Source organism: Gallinula chloropus (genome assembly GCF_964237585.1).
Source record: "Gallinula chloropus genome assembly, chromosome: 5".
NCBI classification, from domain to species: domain Eukaryota; kingdom Metazoa; phylum Chordata; class Aves; order Gruiformes; family Rallidae; genus Gallinula; species Gallinula chloropus.
This window is the reverse complement of record NC_140090.1, coordinates 58,670,977-58,695,873: the sequence shown is the minus strand read 5'-3', so window position 1 is coordinate 58,695,873 and position 24,897 is coordinate 58,670,977. Positions and strand designations below refer to the sequence as shown.

Genomic DNA, 24,897 nt, shown 5'->3' with positions numbered 1-24,897 from the left:
AGGAGGAAGGGGTGACATTTGGAGTGATGGAGCTTGTCTTCCCAAGTAGCTGTTATGTGTGATGGAGCCCTGCTTTCCTGGAGATGGCTGAATGCCTGTCCACCGATGGCAAGTGGGGAATGCTAGCTTTTGCTTGGCCTGCATGTACATGTTTAAAAAAAAACCCAACAAACCCAAATTCTTGAACTAGTAGGTCACACCAGAAATTGATGAGAAAGAGCAGGGGACTTTTTTCTCTTACCAGTCCTGCACTGCTGTTGTACCAGTACACAAAGTAGCATAAGTGGGCATAGACCTTCAACAAAACACCTCATGTACTGTAAATTCAACAGTGTTTTAAAGGTGCAACTAAAGACACAGTCAGATTCAATCCTTTAATTACAATTTGTAATTTAAGTAACAACGAATTAAGATCAGAGCAGCTGGAATACATAGCAGAAATTAGAGGGGTTTGTGGAAGGAAAAAAGTGAAATTCTAATTGTTCATCACTATTCTGGGAGGAGCTCTTTCTTACTATGCTGGTGTGAACAGCACATGGTTATTTTCAAATGAACTTGGGGAGCCTGCTTTGGCAGGGGGGTTGGACCCGATGATCTCTTGAGGTCCCTTCCAACCCCTATGATTCTGTGATTCTGCTTCACCTATTAAACCATCTTTATCTCAACCCATGGGATTTTTCACTTTTACTCTTCGGATTCTCCCCCCCATCCCAATGGAGAAGAGGAACAAGCAAGCGGCTGTGTGGTCCTTAGGTGCCAGCTAAGGTTAAACCATGACATATAATTATAAGCAAGTAAAAAGTCTTCTTTCAAGTTTACTGTGCTGCTTTTTAATTCTGCGTGAAACCCCAACTGTTCTCAATGTCCTGCCTAACAAGTAGATGAATAAACAGGCCCAGGTGGGCAAAACTGCCAGTTTGAATCTTTTTTTATTTCATTTTCTTTCCAGTTATTTGGCTTATCCAAAAATACATACCATACTCCTGCAGCCCACTCAAGCTCAGCACTGTCCCAAGGGGTTTTTCAGTGCATCTATAGAGCAGTCCTGACAGCATCCTTGCACTGCCTTCAATTGAGGGCACCATCTCTCGGTCCAATGCCTGGTGACATGCCCCCCTTGGCACTAACAGGCCTCTGCTCCTCTGTCTGTACCCCTTCCTAACTGAAGATCCAACTCCCAAAGCTGCTTGAGGAAGCCAGAGTTGGGGCAGATCCCTCTGTGTGCACGCACAGTCTGAATTGCATCAGCAAGGGACATATCTTCACAGATCATTAAGAAAGCGAGGACAAGAGTTGCAGATCGACTGATTCCCATTGCACAGTGAACTAGTACTTTGCCTGGAAAAAGGAGAGAGAGAGAGAGAGATGTAGTTATGCCAGGAAGCCAAACTTTGGGCTTTATCATGCTGGATCAGAGAGAGGAAAGTGGAGCATATACTGGGGCAGAGAAAGTAGATGCAGGGTTTTAATGGCTGGGGACAGAAGATTTGTAATTGAATTCCAGGATGCTTGTTTGGGTTTAGCTGTTAGGCTGATGGCACACCCTTAGCCCTCCCACTCATCTGTGTTGTCCCTGCTTGCTCACGTGTTGTTTTGGGAATGATGTACTTGTTGGCAAAGCTTCAAGTCTTCATACTTGAAGGCCATACTATGGGAAACAGTCTTGGCAGGTTACTTGCTATCAGAGGGCCTGGAAAATTGGGGTTTCAAATACACAATGCTCAGGAGTGCTTGCTGCCACAAGCTCTTTTTTTCTTCTTTGCTTAAGAAAGTAATGCTTTCTGAGAGTGCTGACTGCCGTCCAGACCTTTTTGGAAGCTTGTGAGAAAATGTGTGTTACCATTAAGAACAGCTCCTGTTTGAATATGACATTTGCATCAGCTTCCTTATGGCTTTTTTATTTCTATAGCCTACCCTGTATGTCTGTAGTCCCTATCCTTCCCTTTATCTTCTCTTCTGTAGTAGGTCATCAGTAGAAAAACAATTTATGAAATGTCTTGGGTTCCCCCGATATTTCACTATGAGGCGTGCACCTTTGTTAAGAGTAATACCATGAGTGCTTCCATGTTGCTGCAAGGTCAGGGAAGACCTTCCAGGGATCCAGGAGCATAGCTCCCTCCTTCCCTCTGCTCTGATTTTGGTTTTTCTGTTGTGATGACTAATGGAAGCAGCATGAGAAGCACAATTCTGTAACATGACCGCTTCCCAGGCTTCTACCGTGTGTCTTTGACCTGTGCTGGAAGAAGATTTTTAATTTTTTTTTTAATGGTCTTATGTAAAATTAAAGGAAATTTTGTCAAAAGCATCATTTTCAGATGGAAAAATTCAGGCTTGTAGTCATCTTCCCTATGGATGTGATCAAAGAAGATGTCCTGCAACCTGAAAACCTGCATTTTTGTGAATGTTGTAAAATGCTTCAACTTTCACAGAAATTGTATGATTCAATGGGAAATTTGTAATTGGAAGGAGGGAAAAAAGGTTCTGTTGTTCTCAATTATAGCCACACCTGAAAATTTCCAAACTCTCTTGTCCTTTGCTGCTGTCAGATCTAGTCTTTTCACGGAGACAATGGCTCAGCAATTGGACATCATTAAAGTAACCAGTGATTAGAATCAGGTTTGAACTCCTGACCACCTACTGGATGGCTCTGTCTGCTATGAAGGCAGCTGAAAAAAAAACATGAAAATTTCAAAACACTTCTTCACTGGCAATCTTTAAAAGTTTGAAATGAAATATTTTCTCCATTTTTTAAAAATTTTAGTTTTTCAGACAATTATTTTTGTGTTTGTAGTCTCTTGTTTACTAATTGTATAGCTGTAGAAAATAACGTGAATTATATTCAGAAAAAGATGAAAATCAGTAAAACCAATCCCATGGGTTTTTGGGGTTTTTTTTTTCCTTTTGAGGTGAAACAAAATATCTCAGATGCCACTTCTTTGTAAAATATAAGGAGGGATAGAGAGAACAGACAGCTTCAAAGGGCTAGTTTCTTGTTTTGTTTGTGCTTACAGCATCTAATTTCTCTATGACTAGGGAGCGAGACAAAAATATCCTTGTTGGATGATGAGCCTGGATCCAGCCAAAAAACCTCAGACTGATTGCCCCCATCTCCTCGGGTGTTAATTCTAGGTACTTTGTGCACAGCTTTTAATCTTAAATCTTATTTTGTTTGTGACAGAGTATTTATTTAGCAACCGTTCCCGTTCTGACTAATGATGATGGCATAGCCACATGCTCGGGGAGCGCGAGCATGTGTTGTAAAAACCTGCTCTGGCCAGCAGGTTGAGAGAAGTGTTGAATTCCACAATGTATGTGACACAGCCACCTTTCATTATCCTGGCATGAGAAATTTGAGCTCAGCCCTAAAGATAGACATGTCTTCAGTAGAAATAAAGGGACAAATATAGTCTCCAAGGAAGTGGTGAAAACAGCTCTGGTGACAGCAGACTGGTCAGACTGAACGTTGAAGCCTTTGTGGGAAGGAAGAGGTTTTTTCCAAAGTAGTGTCAGTTTTGTAGAATTAAAATATCAAGTGATTTTTACTTGTGTTTTCCCATTCAGATATAGCTTCACAGAATGTACCAAGATGCTGATGTCATTATTCAAGCTAAATTACATCTGTCTGTCAAATCCATTAATTCCATGGAGGTTTCTGGAAGTGAAGTCCTACTTTTTATGGTAATAGGGAGAAATGCTTTGCACCCCTGATAAAAGATAATGCTAATTTGAATTTTCATTAGACTTTTTCTTTTTTAATGTACTGCACTATCATTTCCCTTTGCACCAGCCTTGTGGGATATGTATGCTGTATGCTGAGATTTCTCAGAAGAACATAAAGGAGTCAGGAGCACAATTTCTCAGTGAGAAATAATGTGAACAAGGCTAAGTCCAAAAGGTCTTTGGAAAATCCATGCTTCAGTAGGTTGCAGTGGGTCTAACTACAACGTAGTGGTAGGGACTGGGGAAATCTAGGGCTTCACCTTAGTGCCCACCCCAGATAACAGAAGCCAAGGAACAATACGTCCTAAAGAAAGGTCTTGGAACCAGGACTGCTTGCTTTTTTCTTTGACTGAAAACTAAGCTACCAACACTCTACAACTAAGAGAAAAAGGAATTATAGTTACGGTTTGAAATATATCAGGAGGGAGAAAAACAAAACCAACAAAAACTAGATGGTCTTAGTGTTGGATTTGATTTTGAATCACTTAATATTTTGAAATTCAATATAAATTTGGCCAGAAATTGGACAGGGGACAGGAGATTGCTATTCTGAACCTGATTTCTGTAAAATTGTACTTGGGTCCTTTCCCTCCCACCCCCCCCCCCCCAGATGAAGCCTTCTGCCTTGGAAAATGCTCAGCCCCACCTGCGGTCTGGAACTGATGATGGAGCTGAGCACAGGTATTGAGGCTGTTATTAATTACTGCCTGATGTAGTTTTGTTGAGGGCACAGAAAGCAGAACAAATTCTGGGCTCCTGCTCTACTGTTTTGTATCTAACTGTATCTGAGAGAAGGAGAAGGTGAGTAAGAACACATGGCGTTTTCTTCCCTGCTTCTCTGGCTTATCTGCACTTCAAAAGAGTCCTTCTAAATCAGCAGCTTGCATTAGAAGGTGTCTTGGCAAAAACCTGGGCAAGCCCCAACTACTGACCTTGGACCTAATCTTCATGGCTCTCTAATATACTTGTTCCCATGAGGACGCAGGTGTATTATCTCTTTTACACGTGCAGTATCTATTCCACATTGTTAGCCTTTGTTTCACCGTGCATAGAGGTTATGATAAATGCTGGTGCACTGACAATAAAATGACTGTTTGTTGCAGATAAATCAGTCATGTGAAATGATTTAATTAACGTAAAATTGCTTTAATGAAAGCAGATTTGAATTTACTATGTGATTATTTGTAGCAAACAAATTGAATGTTAAACTTCAGTCAGGAAACAAAAGCTGTGTTGCTATTTGGCTCTGTTTACAGGCTCAGACCCTCGTCTCTTAGCAGTAGCTGTAAATGGGTTAAGTGACACTGAACCCACCATGATATATGCTGCATTTGAGTAGTGCCTGAAGCGCATCACTACCATGTGGGCTGACTGCAGTGGTCTTGATGTAAGTGTGTTGCATCAGCCTCTTGTGGGGGGCGGCCGAGATGCACCATCCTAGCACCAAGGCTCCGATTCCCTGGTGGCTGCTGGACTGCAGCCCAGGAAAGCAGCTTTCATAGAGGCAGTCGTGGTGCATGCCCCTGTGCACAGGCAGTCGTGGTGCATACTCCTGTCATGCAGTGGGCAAGCAAGTTATAGCCAGATCTTCTGTACCACTGAATCTGTGTTACAAGCCGACACCCTTCCACTCTGCCCCCAACTGTTTTAACATACAAGAGAAGTTGGACTGATCCCATGTTAGAGGGCCATGTTGCAACCTTCTCTCTGAGCGTGTAAAAGGATCCCTTAGGAATAATGGGATTAACTGAGGAGAAGTGGGGGCACTTAGCTTCTGGCCTTATTAAATCTTGCAATCCTTATTTGAAATGTTCCACCGCACAACTCAGGCTACTTTTTTCAGAGGCAGACAATAACTGTCATCTGGCTGGGATTTGTGCAGAACAATAACACTTGGTTTTTAACAACGGATTATGGATATTATATCCAGCTCATGCCTGCTGTAACTCTACTGACATCAAAGGATTTGCACTAGGCATAACGTTTGCACATTCAACTTTGTTGGCCAAATTCAAGTTGGGAAATTCAATGTTGTTGAACAAATCAGTCATTAAAACACATAATATCTTATTGTCCTTTTGCTACTCATCATTAGCTGAGCTAAATGTCCTGAACTAGCCCTTGCTTTCTTGCAGGATGGATTCGGTTTGGCTTAAGACCAGGCTCCAGATCCATCACCCAGACTGAACGCCCCAGCTGCCCTTGCTCCACTGAATCCAGCAGAATTATGCTGCTCAGCGGGAGGAGACCTCAGCTGAGCTGGTGGGGTCTGGGGGTTCTTCCCACTCCATCACGGTTTTCTTGTCTTCCATTACATTTTAGCCACTGCCCAGTAGCCAGGTGCAGAATCAGTTGTCTATTTCCTGATAAATCAAGTGTCTTATTATGTCACAGCCAAAACCAAGAAGCTTTATATGGTGGAATTCTTCTCACACCTCCTGGAACAGGTAAGGGCTGTCATCCGCTGGAGAGTGGGAAGTTAAACTGATGTATGTAATGCAGCTATAGCAGAGTCAAGAGAGGAGGACTCCTCTCCTAAGTTAAGCTTCTTTCATGACCTCCACCACCAAGAAGGCGGCAGGAGAGGGAGCTTAGCTTTTCCTTTGCTCCAGTGAAGTGGAAGAAGGGAAATGCCTTTGAGAGGGTTTGCTGTCTCAGGAAGTTAATGGATGATTTTAACCTGCCTGTTTTAAACCTGTTCAGAGGCCAATAAAAGGAGAAGCTCTCTACTTGGGAATCTTTCTCTACATGGCATTAGTTTAATAGTTTTTGTGGCATGCTTTTATCCATGCTCTCAAGTTCTTTCTCTCCCTCTTCTCTGGACTTTACCAAACCCTGCTGATTTATGTTTAGCTTTAGCTGCACTTCAGAAAATAAAAATTGTGCAGAAGGCCATGCAAAGGTACAAAGCCACCCTTTGAGCATGAGGGAGAAGACCAGTACTTTCCTGACACCGTGTTTTTCCTTGCAGAGAAGGGGCCATATTGAGCATGTACTTGCTCTTGGCTGAGCCTTCCCAAACTCTGTTAGGTGGGCAAAGAAGCAGCAGGGCTGTGCTGAAGTAAAGCAGGGTTTATAAAAAAATGCCTATATGACAGCATGGCTGCAATGGTGGTGTGTGTGTCTCTTAATCTATACAACAGAGATGATGAAGCCAGTCATTCAGGGGGTGATGCAGCCATTGACCACTGTGACAGGAAGAGCATCCAATTAGGAGCATTTGAGTGCATACTTCCCTACTTCCTTTTGCTCATGCTCTGGCATTCAGGTTTGAAGAAATTACCTTGAAAATAAACCTCTTACTTCACCAAAGACATGGTCTGTTCAGCTAGGGTAGAAGTCTGTAATAAACCTTGCTGTGCTGTTTTCTGGAGTTCTAGTGTAGAGCATCAGAATTTTTCTTCAAGCATGACTGGAGTAACAGCTCTTAATTAATTCTAATAAGTATTTGATTCATAGTTTTAAATGTTTGTGCCCCATACAGTCTTAACTTTGACTTATCCTCCCAGGTGAAAAAATAATTTAATTCCACTAAAAAAGATGTTGAATTTGCTTGTAATAGTTAAGGAGCAGTCTTAAATGACTTATCAATCAAACAGAAGTACCTTGTTACATCCTGAATTTAATACTAACAGGCCTCTTGTCACTTGGTATAATTTTTTTGTTCAGCATCACTGCTTATAATAAATACTGGGGCTTTTTCTCTTCTTCTAAATGATGTGAGTAACAATTCCCTCTCTGTCTCATCCCTGCACAGGTCATGGGTATTTAGCTGCTAAATTTCTGTACCTCAGGAAATTATGCTTCCAGAACATCTTGTTTATATATTTTCTAAACTGTTGCACTTTCCTTAAAATGATGAATGTCAGCAACAGCTGGACTGTGTATGATTGAATTTCACCTTGTTTCCATTCCCAGAACCCTGCTTCCATATGGGGTTGTGGAGCTGTATCTCTAAAAGCATGGGAGTGAGGATAAATATATACCCTAGACACGATGAGTTCATTATGTTTGCCTTGAGCCCTAGCTTGTTCTGCATTTATAACTTTCAGTATTTGGGCATGCATCTTGCAAAGCACTGGTTTTGTTTGCTTTTGTGGCCACCATGACTCATCTGTAGTTTTCTGCCTTTTGTCAATTGATTTGGAACCTTTTTTCCCACACATGCATGAAAAAATTTTGGATATTACCTTTCTCTGGAGCACCACCAATAACTACTTCAATTGCAAGTAGTGTATGCTGTAATAGACATGGGTGCAGATCCAAATTCCCCAAATACGTTAGTGGTTTTGAAATCCAAACGCAGCCCTCAGCTGCACAAAGGTAAACACTTTTGAACTGGATGGATCAAGCCCTCCTAACAGCAGTAAACACTGAGGTATCTAGCACAGAGGTGCACTGGTTTTGGTTACTGTGTTTCCCTTTCCTAGCTTGTGTGTTGTGGACCAGATCTACTATCTGCATATGATTAATCAGGGTAGTTAGTATTTTAGGACCTTTATTGCTATTAAAACCTCACCATGATGCAAGAAAAACAGTTTGCTGAGTGCAGAACTGTTCTCTTAATGAATTACTTCCTTTTGAGTGGGTATCTATACAGTTTTGTGACACAGTGGAGACATGTTTTTGTGAAGGTTTGTCCTTGATATCAATGATACCCAACTGACCCCAGGCCTCTGGCATTGTACACGGTCTGTGTTTAGTGAGTCCAAGGATTCTGCAAGTTATCTTCCTATTTCAAGGTTATACTTCTAGCAACAGCATGGCATTATCTCCTGGTTGGTGGTGTTGCTTAGGTTCTCTTCTACAGAATTACTTCCTAGAGAGGAGTTTTCTATCCTGTGTTTGTAGGACTTGTACAAGTTGTAGCATTATAGTTGATTCTTCTTACTCAAATATGATTCTAGCCCTTGTCATCTTTTTATCCCATTACAGCTTTTATTTAAACTCCATCCCTAATTTGAAAAGGTTGAGTGTATGTTCCTCCTCTCATGTCAGTGTATCCTTATAGGTAATAAAGGACACTTGCTATTTTGTATTTTGCTAATGAATATCAAAGCCCCCTTTTAAAGTCTGTTCAGTGCATCTGCATCTGCTGGTGGTTGGTTTATGCCAAATACTATTTGATAACTTGCCCTACTTGGCTCCTATGCAGAAGGTATGCAACACACGCAGATGGTCTCGTTACCTCTTGGGGAATTCAGTGCTGCTCTTATGTATCGTGCAACTGGGTAGAAGTAAATGCTCAGATCAAAGTTCGGGTTGTCCTCTGCTTCTATTCCATAGTAATCCACAGGCAGGTCTCTGTAGAACTTGGGTCCAGTATTGATGCGAAACTTCCCTGCAGCAGCATTCACAACATGGGAGATGCCCATTCGGCTCAGCTGTGCTTTGTCACGAGCAACGTACCTGGAGGAAGGACGGTGGGTTATATTCACCAGCTGCATGGCAATGTGGGGTAGAACATGCAGCTGATGGTGCAGTTTGTTAGAACCGCACCAAGTTCTAGTGGCTATTTTCTGACAAGGTGATCAGGTCCAATGTGTCTGCCAAAATCCTTCAAGAAAAAAGTCATTCATTAAGAAACTGATTTTTCATTTCCTGCATTTCTTCTCCCCAAACATCAGTTTAGGAGGTGAGGTTGCTCTTCTCAACTGACAGAAAAGTAAAAAGTCATGGTGGTAGTATTTCTGCACAAGTCAAGACTTTTCTGGTTTGCTTTCTCACTAATTCACCTCTGCTGAGACTCCATCAGTTCAGGGGATTGATGCTGACTGTCAATGTGAGGACAAAACAAGGTTGTTCCTGGTTTACCTCGCTCTGGCATGACTGTCTGCAGCACCAATGCCATAGCCCCAGCAGCCTGTTGCAGTGTGAGACTCAGGGAGGGAATACTCTTTTTGGATGCCTTTTTTCTATGCTATAGAATCCTATGTACAGTTCAGTCTTGCTTCACACTTAGACATTGTGAGGGAATTCCCAAATTAATGCCTAGCTCTATTTTTAAAAGTGCAGAAGATTTGAGGGGGGGGGGGAGGGGGAGGGGATAGGGTGGGGATCTAAGAATTCCATTACAACCTTCATCCTTTCCCTCTCTCTTACAGGTCTCCCACGTAAAGGTTTGGCCAGACTTCATCCACATGCCCAGTGGGGTGGGTGCGTGTCCAGAGCAGGCGCCGCAGCTCCTCCAAGGATGGTGTTCTGGCCCTGCTCCGGCTGCCAGGCGTCCCGCTCGAGGCACTTCTTATCTTGGGGCGCAGTAAGTCCCTGCTGCACAGGGAGTCCCATGCCATCCTGAAAGGTGGAGGAGGGCAGACATTCACCACGAGCCAGAGACATTTCTGAGGTCACCCTCTCTTCCTTTCACATTCCCTTGTCCCCTCCAAAGCTTATCTACAGTTACAGTAATAAGACTTTTGGGGAAGGTGCTGTCTTTCTCTTGTGTGCTTTATCACAGCTGAGGCCATGGCTGCACTTGGGAATACTGTGGCAATCTAAAAAGCAACAGCCCAGCAGCTCACCTAGTCCCATATTTTGGCTCACACAATGATTTTGAAGCCTGTGCTTTTTCAATAACATAAGTGAAAGCTTTTGTAAAGTACTCTGCTCAGGGCTTCAGTAGGCTTATTTTGACCTGACTACTCAACCTCTCTTTCTAGGGATGTCAAACAGTCAATTAAAACTTCATTATTTTATTTTTAATGATTTCTTTCATAGGAAGTGTGAAAGTTCATACTACTATCTGGAATTCTAGATGCTATTATTACCGCAGTGAAACCCTGGTCTTCAACATGCCAGCACAAGATTTCGACTTCTGAATGGAAAGAGGTAATGCTATGGAAATGTAGCTGCTCAGTGGATATAGAAACAAGTTATGGATTTGGTATGCTGACCTTTTCCTTTAACAATGTAGCTAGGACTTGTCCTTTATAATTTGCTCAACAAACTGATCTGAGCTGAATAGAATTGGTCATGCAAAATCTTATTCACTGGTTAGCTCTTGATTTTTTACTTCAACAGGCAAAACTCTGTAAGGAGTATTTTGGTTCTTTCCAATGGTAGTTACCAGTCATACTTGTTGTCCTGATGACAAATGTTCATGGTAGAAAAAAGTCCACCTGAGTAAGTTATAGTGATTCCAGCTGCTATTCATGTGAGCATTAATATATTTTTTTAATAGCTTATTTCATTTGCATTCTTCTCCTCTGTCCCCTCCAAGAACGATTTCGTTTCTAATCCTGAAGTACTTTAATTGCAAGGAGAAACACTTTTTTTAGGCATCAGTTTATCTCTGGAATTACACAGTTCCCATATGGTACATTTCTTTTGGAATAGTGGTTCCTTATGTTAGCTATTGATTTGAACTGTTAGGATGATTTTTTAAGAGAGAAATAGAAATTATATTTTTCTATTTATTTACATTTTAAGAAAGTATTAAATATATATAATTTTTGAATATTCTGAAAATTAGTCAGACATCTGCATTATGAAGATATTAGGAAGTCTGTCAAGACATGCAGCTTTAGAACAGAAGCATCTGTCTAGAATATGGATGAAGATGTAATCAGTGAGACAAAGTCTTGCTCTTACACTGACTGCTGAATGTCTTCTGCTTAAATGACTAGAAGGGTGGTTTGGGGTAGAACAGTCCAGGACAGCAAAACCCGACATCTTCCATCTTTTTGCTGACCATCTATATAGTCTACAAATAGGTTTCATTCATATTCAAGTATCTCCATTGACAATTTCTTTGCAAACACTAATTGTGGTGAGAGGTTTTCCCAGTTTCCAGTCAAGATACTTTCACTAGCCCTAAATTCACATTTTGGAGTAATTTTATTTAAAAAATATTTGTCTTTGAATTCAAAAAGACAGACAGAGTCTGAAGACTAGCCTAGTTTGGGAACTCATTGCACCTTTACATTAATCCATTGTTTTGCTGATGGAGAAATGGGGAAACTGTGCCCCTGAAACATCCAGAGGAATGGAGGAGGGAAGCATAGACTGTTGTGTCAGTGTTAGGCCACTGAACATTGGCCAGAAGCGACCCTTCTGTCATGCACTTGGGTGAATGGCCTTGCCACCCAGCTGCCAAGAGGGGCCCTCTGTTATTGCTGTACACCTTTTTCTGCCACCTTCACTGGCAGCCTTGTCCTCTTGAATACAGTAAGTTTTTACCAAACTACAGTGTTCCCAGGAGAGTCTTGTATTGTCTGCATTACAAAGGGCTCCAGTGTGGAATGTGCTCCCCTCCCAAATGTGCATATCTCCTCCAGTGTCAGCTTTTACTGTGAAAACAAAAGCAGATGTTCATGCCCATTTTGGATGGCTTTATGGAAGAGGAGGCACAGAGGAATTCTCAGACTGGAACGGACATCTATTGATTTTGAAAGTTTCTTTGCCACCGGCCACCCCAGTACCCACTGTACCAGGTCTGCGCAGCTCCCGCTGGGGATCTTGGACACCAGCACGAATTCTCAGATCCCACGCAGTAGGTCTGCAGCAGAAATGGGACTTGCATTTCCTGTGTCCTGACCACAGGGCCATCTGCCAGTTCATTAAATACTTTCAAGAGTAACAGCCTCCTCCAATCCTTCCCACCTCATAATATCTGCAGCAAATGTTCCCTTTTTTGATGTATCTCATTCCTTTCAGTGTGGCTAATGACCACTCTAGGGCACTTCTCACTCCCTGTAAAGTTGCTTTCAACTGTTTTGGGTTTTTTTTTTCTTATTTACTACTGCCTGTTATCCCTTCCTCTCACCCTTTCCACTACTTAAATATTTTGATTTTCATATTACCTGTCCTCAGAGGACTGAAGGCTGCTGTCAGCCTTGCTTTGCTAAGTCTCATGGGAGTGGAGAACTACAGGCCACTGCCCAAAAGTCCTGGTAGTGTGGTGGTGTTTAGGATGTCATTAAGACTTGGCGGGGGGGGGGGGGGGGGGGGGGGGGGGGCGACCGGGCGGATGACAGGCGGCAACTCACTCATATGGCTCTTTTGGGAGCTATGCTTTCCAGGTCCATAACTCCAACCCTTTAACAGCTGGATGGACAACTCTGAAGCATGGCACGTCTTGGGAAAAATGTTTCTTCAGAGAATTTTTCTCTTAAGTTGTATTTCTAGAAAGGAACATAACTGCATAGGCTTGGCAAAAGAAGGTAGCATGTGCTGTGTGGATGTTGAAAGTTGTGGAATAATGGTCTTTGTAAGATGGGTGTGCTTCTTCAGAATTATCCTAAGATGACTTTCAGCTTGTGCTCACATTGATCTTGTGTGCAGCTAAGGAATATACTCCTGTTGAAACACAGACATGGACTGCTGATGCTGTATACAAAACTCACTCCATATGCAAACTGGTCACATTTGTTCAACTGGACAACAGCATCAGTTCATGTAAACTCTGTGTCCAATAAAAACAAAGGACTGGGGTTCAAATTTCAAGTGTGAAATAATCGGAACTAACAGACTGTGAATGATTCAAAAGCAGAGAAGTCTCTGTAGGACTATTCAACTAATACGTTAAATAATGAATACACTGAAAAAATCTTTCTGTAGAACATTTACAGGCAGGAAAACAAGGCAATTTTTTTCTGAACAAATGACTGCTCAGTTCTAGCATCAGTCGAGCGTTTTTAACTCACTAAATTTATACATGCAAGTGTCATTTACTGAAATGCACATATTTAAAGAAAACAATGCTATGATTAAAATTTTGTGTAATGTTTTATAAGGAGCATGAATAGATTAAAACAAATTAGTGTGAAAGGAAAATGATTATATGTAATAATGTGGTCGTTCTTAATTTCGAAAATACGTTGTTAATGATTCTCAGCTCAATTCCTCTATATTCGCTTTTTGTAGTGGATCTGTTTCTGTGATGTGTGTCATATGAATGAGCAATGCAACTTTAAAATGCCGGTTTCTGAATAATATTCACATGAAATGTTCCTGATCTTTGCCCTGCTGGGGTTGTATTGCAGTAATTATTCAATCACATAGGAGAAATTTTACCATTATATATAGATTAATTTTGAATTGGTTTATACTACAACTATAATTGTATCTGAACTGTGTAATAGAATTTCCTTAATTATGACTAGCAGGAGAATTGCAATCAAAGAGACCTATTGCAGAGCAGAAGGTCATTCTGATCATCTAGAGTAACCTAGAGTATGACACAGGCCATACATGTCAGCACACCATGCTTGCCTCTGTAGACTCCTTTCTAGAGACCCACTAGTGGCTTTGCTGCAGTAGGGCTATGAGAGTGGCCAGGTCAATGGTACCTTATATATGGAATACACCAGGAAGAAAGGGAAGTGAGAGATCACAGAGAATATCTCCTTCCTGAATGTTTAGGCTTCCTCTTTTCCCAGCAGAGAATGCTCCTGAGAACCGCATATACTGTGGATTCTTTGGTTGTTTTTCAGTTATTTTAGTGATTATAATTTTGTATGTGAAATAATTACTGCTGTTTAGTGGCATGCTGAGGAGAAGGGACCTTAAAGACAGGTACCCCTTGGCAGGTGTCTCGGTCCTTGGAAACATGTGCCACCTTTTACCCAATTTCTCCAACACCATATCAATTAAATAAGAGCAAGTGCAAAAGTCAGTGTGATTTGACAATTTGGCATTACATTGGTAAGACATCAAGCTGAGACGATGGTGTGAAGGCTGTGATAGGGTGACACCAAACACTGCAGTGTGATGCCATGGGAAGTCAAGAGGATAAAACAGCTCTTGTTTATAGGATACTTAGTAGAAAGCCTTTATATCCTGTGTGTTTCCTTACATTTTCCAATGCCATGATAAAGGAGGTATTTGACTATAAGGATGTCAGTGCTCTCATGTGAGTGACATATGGAACGTTTTAATCATCCAGACATTGTGTTTGCTGTTGTGTATGGGTAGAATGTAGCCATTTTCCTCTCGCTTTAGTAAAAATACTTTTGATTTTTTAAATCCTGAGAGCAAAGTGCTCTAAGTCCTGTTCTTGCTCAAGCTGGTATGTGCTGTAACCCTGTCCTCTCAGTGAAGATATCAGCCTGACTGCACTTCAGACAGAATGTTTGATTTGTGGTGGTAAAAGACCAGGGCCAAAGCCCAGGTCTTGGCCAAAGTGGGTCATGTCAAGTTCATGCCTATCGTGTATTCAAAAGTCATAAACGTTTCTCAGAAAGCCTGTCCCTTGGAAAGATTCCTCCAAGATGACATATGTTTGAAAGAGGGTTTTGTGTTGCTACATCTCCCCACAAATGACAAATATTACTGTCATCATTTTTTCTTCCTTGGTGTTTAACCCGATAGTCTCACTGGAGCCATATTTTACCAATTGCTAGGAGCACTACAGGATATAGGTGGTATGAATCAAATTCAGTGATGACTGAGGTAGGGCTGGCTGGACTTGAAAGCTGAGGCAGTTTCCAGGGAGGCATGAGGCATTTGAGTAGCCAACTGTTTGTAAGAAGATCTCTTCAGCAGCTGGAGAATGTAATCTGAACAGCAATTCCAAATTTAGTAGAGGCTTCCAGACAAGCAACTTTAACCCAGCTATATGTTGAGGATAAGGCACCCACTTGGTGTGACTTGGCAAAATCCATTTAGGTAGCCTTGCTCTCAGCACACCATGCAGAGCCTGTGTTGAGGACCGGACTGGCTAAATTAATCTCAGTATTGAACATCTTTGAGTGATACCAAAATGAGGAAAGTGTCTGATCATTTCCCTCACCCCACCCCTCTCAGTATTGCATTGGTACCAAATTTTCTGTCCTAACTGGAGAGGGATTGTGATGCCTCTCCTCTGTCCAAGTAGAATGTTACTCCTTGTGACATCCAGCAGCAGCAACATTCCTGATGCAAAGCACTACTCAAATGTAAGGAAGAAATTCATCAGTCCATCCTGGTTCTCTAACATTCTGAACTTACCACAGCTTCCACTAATATAATGGGAGCCAGGCCTCAGAAGCCTCAAAAATGTCTAACTTTTCGTAGCAAGTCTGTGGGCAGGGCTCAGACCTGTTTCAGAATGTACATCAGCATGCAGGCCTTGAGTCAGGGTGGCCTCATCTTTGTCTGTAACTGTAGTATAAATTATTCTCTTGTCATCAGCTGGTTAGTGCACTTGTATTTACCAACCACGTGTGTGGTTCCTGATGGTGACTAGACAGAAGAACCCATCCTTTCATGTGCAGCCATCTTGTATCAAATGTGCAAAACCTGGCCACCTGCTGATTTTGCTGATTTTTCTAGGTCTTGCATGTATATTTACTTTATTGAATGTATATTTATTTTATTCTTTACAGGAAATCATCTCTGTAAAGATACTGCTCACACTGCAGCTTTGACTGGATAAAAGAGAAGTGAAAAATATGGGCAGTTAGATGAATTTTTCCTGACCCACCCCTTCCTCATGGAATGCGAAACCCAAGGGTTTTCTGGACAGAGCTGCATTTTTGTAGTTCAAATGGGATCCCAGCTATGTTTCTGAGTCGGAGGACAGAGGCTGGAACTCTGCACCAGGCCAGGGTGAGGACACAAGAGTATGCTTTACAGAAACCATGGCTGGTAGGTAGCACCACCTGAAGGTTTGCGCAGGTAAGAGGAGATGGTCCATCCACCTCAAGCTTTTCTGTGGCTTCTTCACTACTGAAGCTTGGGTAGATTTTGTTGCTGAATTGGACCTTTTATTTAGCAGTTACAAATTTTTACATGCCATTTTAATAACGTGCATTGTAACTGTTTAAAGCTGTGCATTAAACAGGCCCAGACACTGTTAACAATCTGCATGTTAAGATATATTTTTTTGTAACTGCTTGTTATAGCATCACCTATTAAGAATTTATTACCAGTACATTTTAGGTGGTGCTTTACAGTCATTTAATTACAGCCATCTAGCAATCATTACATAAATATGCATCGAGAGCAAGAAGCCCAATGTAAGGTGACCCAAAAAGCTTTTACCTGCCAAGACCAGAGTTCAGGCCCTCAGGTGGCAATGATGTCATCGGCATATGCAGGGAAACACAAACATTTAAAGCTGTGCAGGGAGCTGTGTTCCTCCTGATGCTAGGTGTTCATGAAGTCACCAGCTGGAGCAAGAGCAGTGTAGAGCTCTAAGGACCTGAACTTGGCTCTTGGCAAGCAAGCAAAGGAAAGTCAGTTCCCCTCCAGCCCTAGTGCCAGAAAAGATGCAGGGTTTCTGGCTGTGAGCACACATGTTCAGCTGCAAAAGTGGGCCCTCAGGAGCCCCTTGGTGCTTCTGTGTTCTCAACTGCCAAGTCCATCCTTATACCCATTAACCCAACCTGATCTAGTAGAGAATCAGACACACTGCATGTGACCCAAAGACAGCAGCTGGTGTAAAAGGCATCTTCCACATATCCATGCTAGTTGTCTCTAGCATTGAAACACACACCCATGTTTGAATCTAGCTCTCTGTCAGGCTACCGCTACTGGATCAAACATCATAGCTAGTTTCTTCAGCAGTGGACTTCGGCCATCGGACTTGACCAGTGATCAATTCTGACAGTTTGTAACTCCTTCCTCCATTCAGTATTGAAATCTTTCACTCCCTCTTGAGAAAACAAAAAAATCCCAATCTCCAAGAGATTTGGGTTTTTACATTGTTTTATCTCTGCTGCCTCCAGTAATGACTTGTCCAAGGTGAAAACTGGTATACTATGAATGGGTAACTCTGTTTTTTCTTCTGGAAGTACCCTCAGAAGATTATTAAAAACCTCAAAGGAAGAAACAATTCTGAGACAGGCTGGCAAGTTGATGCAGGTTGCTGTAAATCGGGAGTAATGTATGTCAGTGATTTCCTCTTGGAGGTGCCAGTAACCAGCTGGGTTGCCTGGCTGATGTTGTTGTTTTGGTACACCCACTTCAAAGGCTTCACCCTCCCTCAACAACACAAATCCTACTTGCATTTTTGTGACTTTCAGTAATGCTCTACCAATATTTGCAGCCTGCAGTTGCAGAAAGCATGTGATACTCTTATTATTGGGTAGCATTAATACAGCATGACCCTGTGGAGAGGTACAAGCTTGGGTTTATTCACAGATTACCTGAAATGTGCTGAGTCTATTTCTCTGAAGCAGATCCAGTGGACTTGGAGGATCACATTTGTGGTGATGCATTTCAGCCTCAGCACTGTTCCTTCGTGGGAGGCAGAGCCCGTTAGTGCTCTACCACAGGGTATAATCTCTGCTCCCTCTTTGTAGCTGTTTGGGGTGAAACTGACTTCCAAGCAGCCTGACTGCTATGCTCTTTTCCTTACTGTCTACTTTGTAAAGGGGAGTTGATCCAGACATCTCACTTCCAATGGAACACAACACAAGAAAGCCACGGACAGGTTGCTGGGTACCCCAAATCTAGCATAATGAAAGAAAAAGCATGACTTGGGTGTTGTTTCCAGTCTCTCAGCCATGGTTTTTTACTCTTCAGGCTTATTCTGCCTTGAACACTTCTAATCTAGCCTGACCTAATTTTCCCAGGTTACCTCCAAAATTATCTGAGGCAGAAATCATATTTATTTCTTGCTTCAGCAAGAACTGTTCAGAGGCCAGGGATGTCCTGTGCCATGCTCTGCACAGAGCCCCAATTATAATGCAGTCCCTTAAGTCAGTGTCCTATGTCCCCACCAGAGTTTAGCAGGCCACATCTGAAGGTGAATGAGGCTGCTTTAACAATAAGCAATACAGCTGTGTCCTCCAGCCCAGTGCTGGAAACATCAGACTTCAGAATTCAAAGAATCCCATTACAAATGAATGGCTTCTGCCCCAAGGATTTAACCAAAAGGATGGCACAATGCAAAGCCCTTCTCCCCTGTGACTAGCTCTGGTATGTTCTTCTATCTTAAAAACAATATATTCCTCTTTTTTTTGGGTCTGTTCTGTTTGGTGGGGACATTGACAGCTTCACTGCTCTTTGTTCTTGCCCTGTGGTCTCTACCAGCACCTCAAAGATAGCTCTGTGCTACCCAGCTTACAGGAGACAGCAGATGTATCCCCACACCGGCATAGCAGGAGGGCTGAGCAACCTGCTAGGGAGGAAGATGGGAAACAGCAGGAGGTAGGCAGCCAGTTCCCTGGTGTTTCTTGAGCACTGGAATGCATTTTATAGTTGTTATCACAGTAAGCCTGTGAGAAAGACACTGCTGTTCCTACCACACAAGTGGAGATGGTAAAGTTAAGCTGGATGATTTTTCTGCATCTCTCTAAAAGTCTGAGCTGGGAGGCAACCCAGGGGCAGTGTGTTGTAGTGATAGCTGAACCGGGGTAAAAAGTCACCCTTCAGTTTAATTTAGGTCAAAATCTGTTCCCACCTCTAGTGAGTCAAAGACAGCTTATGTTATGAGGTGAAAGTCATGGTCAAATTTGGACTTCATGCTGGGGGATGAGGTTTCCTAGGGATACTTTGGCAGATTTTTGCTTTGGTGCTCCAAATAGAATTCAGACCATGTAAAATCAAATCAAATAAATCCTATATCACCATTCCATGCTCCTGATACCCTTCTTTCTGTACTTACAAAGTCCTTCTCTAGATATACACTATAAAAAATAGCACAATCCCATGTCAAACACAGCAACATTATGACTTAAGAATAACTGCATTGTGTTTCTAAGCATTTTTTCATCTTTCTTTCTCTCACCCCAGCCTTTCTGATCTGAGACTTTCTAGCAATGTGATAGCCATGGCAGAACATAGATGTTCATAAGGCATGTTCCAGTACCCTGTATTTCTCACCAGTATCTTCTGGCAGAAAGATAAACCACAGAGCTGTTAGCAAGCTTCTTTTGCCCAGGTTTCTGGCTACAGAACTGGGAAGGATAAACACCTCCTTATGCACTGTAAGATAGAAATAGAACAAGGGAAAGGAATGGAAATCCTCTCATAACGCAATGGCTAGAAGCAAACCAGCTGTTTGTTGTTTTTTTTACTCCCACCATGAGAACTATGCTCAGTCCCAGTGCAAGCTTGGCCACCTGTCAAATCAGGTTTGTGAACTAAAGCTTATTGGAATCTGACACGCTCTTGTCTTGGAGCACACTGGTATGATCAATACAGACTCCTCCTATAGCAGCGACATAGCACGTATGCTACCCATGCCATGGCAGATGCCCTTCATAAATCATTAAAATACTGTCCAGTTCTAATCAGACCCTTTGGGGTATAACGTAATACACTATTTGAGAACTAAAAACAATAAATCAAGTTAGTACATAGGTCAGACTGAGACTGAACAGAGCTGATACTTGTTTGCTGATGTGTGTATAGTCTAAGAGATTCAACGGAAGGAGATGAAATCCCAAGTCAGCTAAGCAAATTGCTTTCTTCTCATTGTAAAATCTCACTACTAAGTCTGCTGAGGGGAAAAAAAATAGGAACTCATCATATTCTGTAGCACAGCTGATTTGACCTCTAGAATTTCCCAGCAGTTGTGTTCGCTCTTGGGATTACAGGTATTTCTAATAATTTGTCCTTTAAGTTAACTCTTACCATACTTCTAAAAGAAACTAGCAGTTAAAAATGTGTCCCCCAAATGTCATAGATCACCTGGTATGAAAAGAACAGAATTAATTTTCTTCTAGAGCACAGAAACCAATTAACCACTAGCAAAAAATTCAGGTGCCATCAGATGGCAGCTGCTGTGGCTGCAGTCTTCAGGCCTGCCAGGAACACACCAAGCAGCTTTGTGAAGGGGAGGTTGCCTTGCAGTGCCCAAGTGCTGGGAACCAGTAACAGCCTGCATTCTGAGGAGCTGCTGCAGAAACTCAAATAATCTATGCTTTCTCTGTGATACAGAAAAGGTTGAGTCCCATCTGAGCTTTCTCAAACATTGTCTGACTCAAGAGGACAGAGTTAGCACAGGGTATAACCAACACGTAGTTTGACCATCACAAATGTTAACTGGCAAAGAATGACACTAAAAGCTGACTCCCTCATCCATACTGTATCTGCATGTACCTTTTATTTCTTACCTTGCATTCAGAAGAGAAATAGCTAATAATTGCCTCTTGTCTTACCTTAAGGCAAGGACAGTCTGTATCAGATTTCCTGCTCTGCGTGCACACTGCAGATGTTAAAGCCATGGAACTCTTGCTACTGCTGTTGAATTCCTCTTGCTTTCCTTGTACTTCTTCCTCAAACCTTTCTCTGTTTGGTCTAAATTGGGCAGAGTGCTTTTAAAGCCCACACAGCAGAGCAGCTTGGCACCTGTATTTTACCTGTGGAGCGCTGTATTTTCTAGTAGTGGCCTGTGAAAAAGCCTGTCAGAGGCTCCTCTGGTGGCAGTAGCCTCCCTTCAGCCGTTAATATTGAAGAAGAGCTTTGCTCTAATCCCATGCAAGCTGCTGTTATGCCGAGCACAGGTTTTGCTGTGGGGAGGTGCAGATTGTAGGAACTCTTGTAGTTTGTGCTGGTGGCTCTTGAGTTGAAAGGTCTGGAGAGCAGTGCCAGGAACTGATCTCAGACCTCCTATTTGGTAATGCAAACGACTAATCCAGAAAGTCACCATAAACCAGTGAACAACATCTCTGTGAGACGCTGACAGTAAATAAAAGAGCTAGCAGAAACCACAGCAGTAAATAACTGGTGGTGAACAGAGTGGAACCTGGCCTATTTGAATGATGCACCAGCACCTCAAAACTAGGTATGTGCATGGGGCGAGGTGGATTAATATTGTGTTTTATTTCTAATTAGACCTAAAGCAAGTTTGAATTTGTTTTAAGCCTGGTGGAGAAATAGTTGAAACACAGATGGAGACACAATAATCAGTTTCACTGGAGGTGCAGCACAGCTTGGTGTAGGAACTTAATGAAGATTTGTTGGTCAACAACAATCTCCCAACCCACTTAACGTGCTCTCCATTTAATTTGCTCTGCTATTGTAAATTTGAAGCCCCCAGGTCAGACCCAGCTTTCATGGCTTCTGTAGTCTCTGCAGTGTCAGCGGGAAGCACAACTCAAGACTCAGAGCCTGGGTTAGAGCAATGTGTGTTTCTCCTAATGAAACACAAAGCCAGGTGAAGATTTTGGGGAAGAGGAAACAGGATATGGAGTCCCTTTGGGGGATGGAGGGTGTTCATAACACTCTGAAACTTGGCCCACATTCCTGGTCTCCTCCCTTTCTACTCCACAAAGGACTTACAGCATTTTTAGAGAAACTTGGATCCATCCTATGTTGTGAGAGAACCTGCTGGGAAATTCGGTGATTTCTGCACTCCAGGGCAGAGGAAACGTGTGTTTCTGCTTTGTGTTTTTAGGAAAATAGGAAGATGAAATTCAAAATAAAACACAGCAGATGGGAATCTCACAGAGACAGACACTGGGAAATGTTTAGACAAGCTTTGTCCCCAGTCCTTGAGCTCAGGATTTAGCAACTAAACCATAGAGAGACTTCAGAGAGACAATGAAATGCATTTTGGCTTCAAATACAGCTCTTCCAGAATCCAATGAGAGTTGTGCACGTGAATCTGAACGCAGAATATAGCCAGCAGTATGGGGAATAGATGTAATGTGAGAAACTCTCATACTATATTATTAGAGTCTGAATTGTTTCCATCATTTTGGGTTAAGTAATTCCCCACTATCCATCTCTAAAGTGCAAACAGTACAGCCTTGATGTGCCCCAGGGAAAGGAAGCAAACCAGCCTTTGAATCTTTACCCAACCTCACTGCTCATATTTTGCTTTCAGTGAATAACTGTTCAAATCCTTTAATATTTCATTCCCATAAAAATATATTTACCAGGGGTTTTTGTGGCAGCAGTGAGGCTATGTTTATTATTTTAGGAACACCACATGACTGGCTTTAGAGAAAAGACAAGGCAGGAGCAGAGTGCTGCAAATCTATCAGAGAACAGCATGTTTTCCACCTGTTGAGGCAGCAACCACAATAGCAGATGCACATAATAATTACCTCTACCTCAAAGGCAGCACCAAGTCCTGCACCTTCTGCTCCCCACCTAGCAGACAGCTTGATAATGGAATTATAAAAGAGGAGCACTGAGAAAGTAGAGTAGGTAGTGCTTTCTGAAGAATGAAAGAGCAGCTCTTATTAAAGAGAAACTGGAAGATGGAAGATGAGAAGGAAACTTCTGAGACACCGTGATGCTAAGAGAAGTGTGGAGCTGAGGAACTCCAGGAGTCTGCCTTATTTTTAGACTGGTGGTCAGGTTTTTGCTAATGCCTTTTCCAAGGCCGCTCTCATTTGTACTCCAAACATCAGAGATAATTTCTGCTGATAAATAGGTGTCTCACACACCTACTGGAGTGCACTCCACAGAGATGGATGACCCTGCAGTGGCAAGAATGGCACATGTCCCTGTAGGGTAAGTGCCTCATCTCAGTAAGTGACGCCATGAGTGACCGTGACTGTGTGCCAGGAACCTGTTCCTCCTACGCTCCCTGCTGCCTGGCACTGGCAGCAGGCTGGGATCTATGCTACCCTTTTGTTTGCAAGTACCCCAGAGCATCTGGTGTAAGCAGAAGGACTGGGGATAGTATGGGGAGCAGGGATATAGGGCAGGTGAAACACCTCTGGTCTTTCCTGCTAAAGTGCTGAGGCTTGTGAGGTTGTTCTTCTCCCATTCCTCTGAGAGGAAAAGGTGGCGGTTGGCTGCGTGAGGACTCTCAGAGCCCATTCTATGTGAGCTCTGGGGTGGTTTGTACCACTGTAGTCCCTCGCTCGCAGGAAGAAACAGATCCTTCCTAGCAAGAGTTTGCAGGGGAAAGGAATGATCTCAGCCCCAGTTTAATCTTGACAGAAGCAGATGATGAGAAGACTGTGTGCTGAGTTGGAGTTTTCCTTTGAATTCCTACGGTGTTGAAGGCAGTGCTATAAATAGACACAGTATCCTTTTTACCCTGATACAATTCTGTCTCCAGCTCCCCATATAGACAGCAAGTCTGCTGGTAGGTATTTAGCAGGTATTAATTTAACCCAGCCTTCTCTTTCTGTATTCTTTTACTCCAAGCATCCTGATGGTCTCCACAGCCATACAACTGTGCTTCCTAAATAAAAATGTTCTGACTAAGGCTGTTGATATTAAAAACAAAATTAATGTCTGAAAATTCTGTCCTAGTTATAATCAATAGATACCCCAAAATATAGGGAATTAGTATGAAAAAAACCCTGCAAAATGAAACAAGCCACTCCCCAAACCCACCTCCATCTCAAAATTCTTAATCTTCCCCCCCCCTCCACCCCTGTTTTTGAACTGCACAGCGCTTTATTTGTAGTCTCTTTCACATTTTCTCCAGTGTAACTGGCTGTCCAGTTTCTCCCCACCCCCAACTCTTGTGAACATCAGCTGAGCAGGAAACCCAGATACAGTGTTTCATACATATTATCTCAAAGATAGATCTGTAAGAAATTTAAATACAAACCAGACTGGTATTTGCCAAAACAACCCCCTTGAATTTAAGCATCATTTTCAGTGAGAGATCCTCACCCTGGGAATCCAGCTGGAAAGCAAACTGGATTTTCACAAATATTAAGAGTTTCTGAGTGCAGCAGCAGAGACGATAATCTGGCCTAGTCCTGCTGTTGTCTCACTGCTTGTGGAACTGGCTGTGGTTAAGTTCATGCTGCTCAGTGCATGTATGGAGTTCACTGGGGGTTGGTTTGTAAACAAGCTTAAAAGTACTTGCCTGGTCGTCGAGGCTCCTGCGCTGCGGTGTCTTGGATTACCTTTGTTTGAATAACACCACTTAGTTTCTTCCTAATGTGCCAGTTGCACAACAGATTTCTAACCTGTGTCCAGCTTATTCAAAGTCTATTTTTAATTGTGTTAATTATAAACCATAATCCCCTACCCTCTTCGGACCTGCAACCATCAGCCAGAGAGAGGCAACTGGAGGGCAGCGGGAGGGTGAGTTTGGAAGGGGGCCGACTGGGTGGTGGTGTAAGCAGATGTGAGCCGGCCAGCTTCGCGGGCAGGCCAGTGCTGGCGGCGGTTCTGGGACTTGCTGGAGAGATGTGCGTGTGGCGGGGTGGTGGGGATTCGGCCCAGATACCTGAGGCTTTGCCGTGTGCGCTTGTTGGAGGAGCAGTTGTCATTCAGTCCAGCTGTGTGCAGCTGGGGGCGGCCGCACCTACCCCGGGGGGCAGATGGGGTTCATCCTTGCAGCAGGTGTCAGTGGGGCGGTCGGGTCTTACCCCAGCCCTGTGC

At 42.7% G+C, this 24,897-nt stretch overlaps 1 protein-coding gene across 1 annotated transcript; it reads right to left on the bottom strand.

Annotated features, from left to right (window-relative positions):
* Window positions 1-623: 623 nt before the first annotated feature.
* Window positions 624-24,560, bottom strand: LOC311192943 (dual specificity protein phosphatase 13B-like). Its single transcript, XM_084265630.1, has 4 exons — window positions 24,377-24,560; window positions 9,823-10,014; window positions 8,909-9,129; window positions 624-1,338 (listed from the first exon to the last, which is right to left on the bottom strand). The coding sequence occupies exons 2-4, from the start codon at window positions 10,011-10,013 to the stop codon at window positions 1,124-1,126; spliced, it is 627 nt and encodes a 208-aa protein (XP_084121756.1). The 5' UTR covers window position 10,014; window positions 24,377-24,560; the 3' UTR covers window positions 624-1,123.
* Window positions 24,561-24,897: the final 337 nt, after the last annotated feature.

Excerpts from the sequence above, each read along its gene's own strand:
- LOC311192943 (XM_084265630.1), bottom strand. The coding sequence starts at position 10,013 with ATGGCATGGGACTCCCTGTGCAGCAGGGACTTACTGCGCCCCAAGATA. Across the intron at positions 9,130-9,822 it reads AACCTTTACGTGGGAGACCT|GTACGTTGCTCGTGACAAAG; the intron begins GTAAGAGAGAGG and ends TCCTTCCTCCAG. Across the intron at positions 1,339-8,908 it reads AGCACTGAATTCCCCAAGAG|GCAAAGTACTAGTTCACTGT; the intron begins GTAACGAGACCA and ends TCCTTTTTCCAG.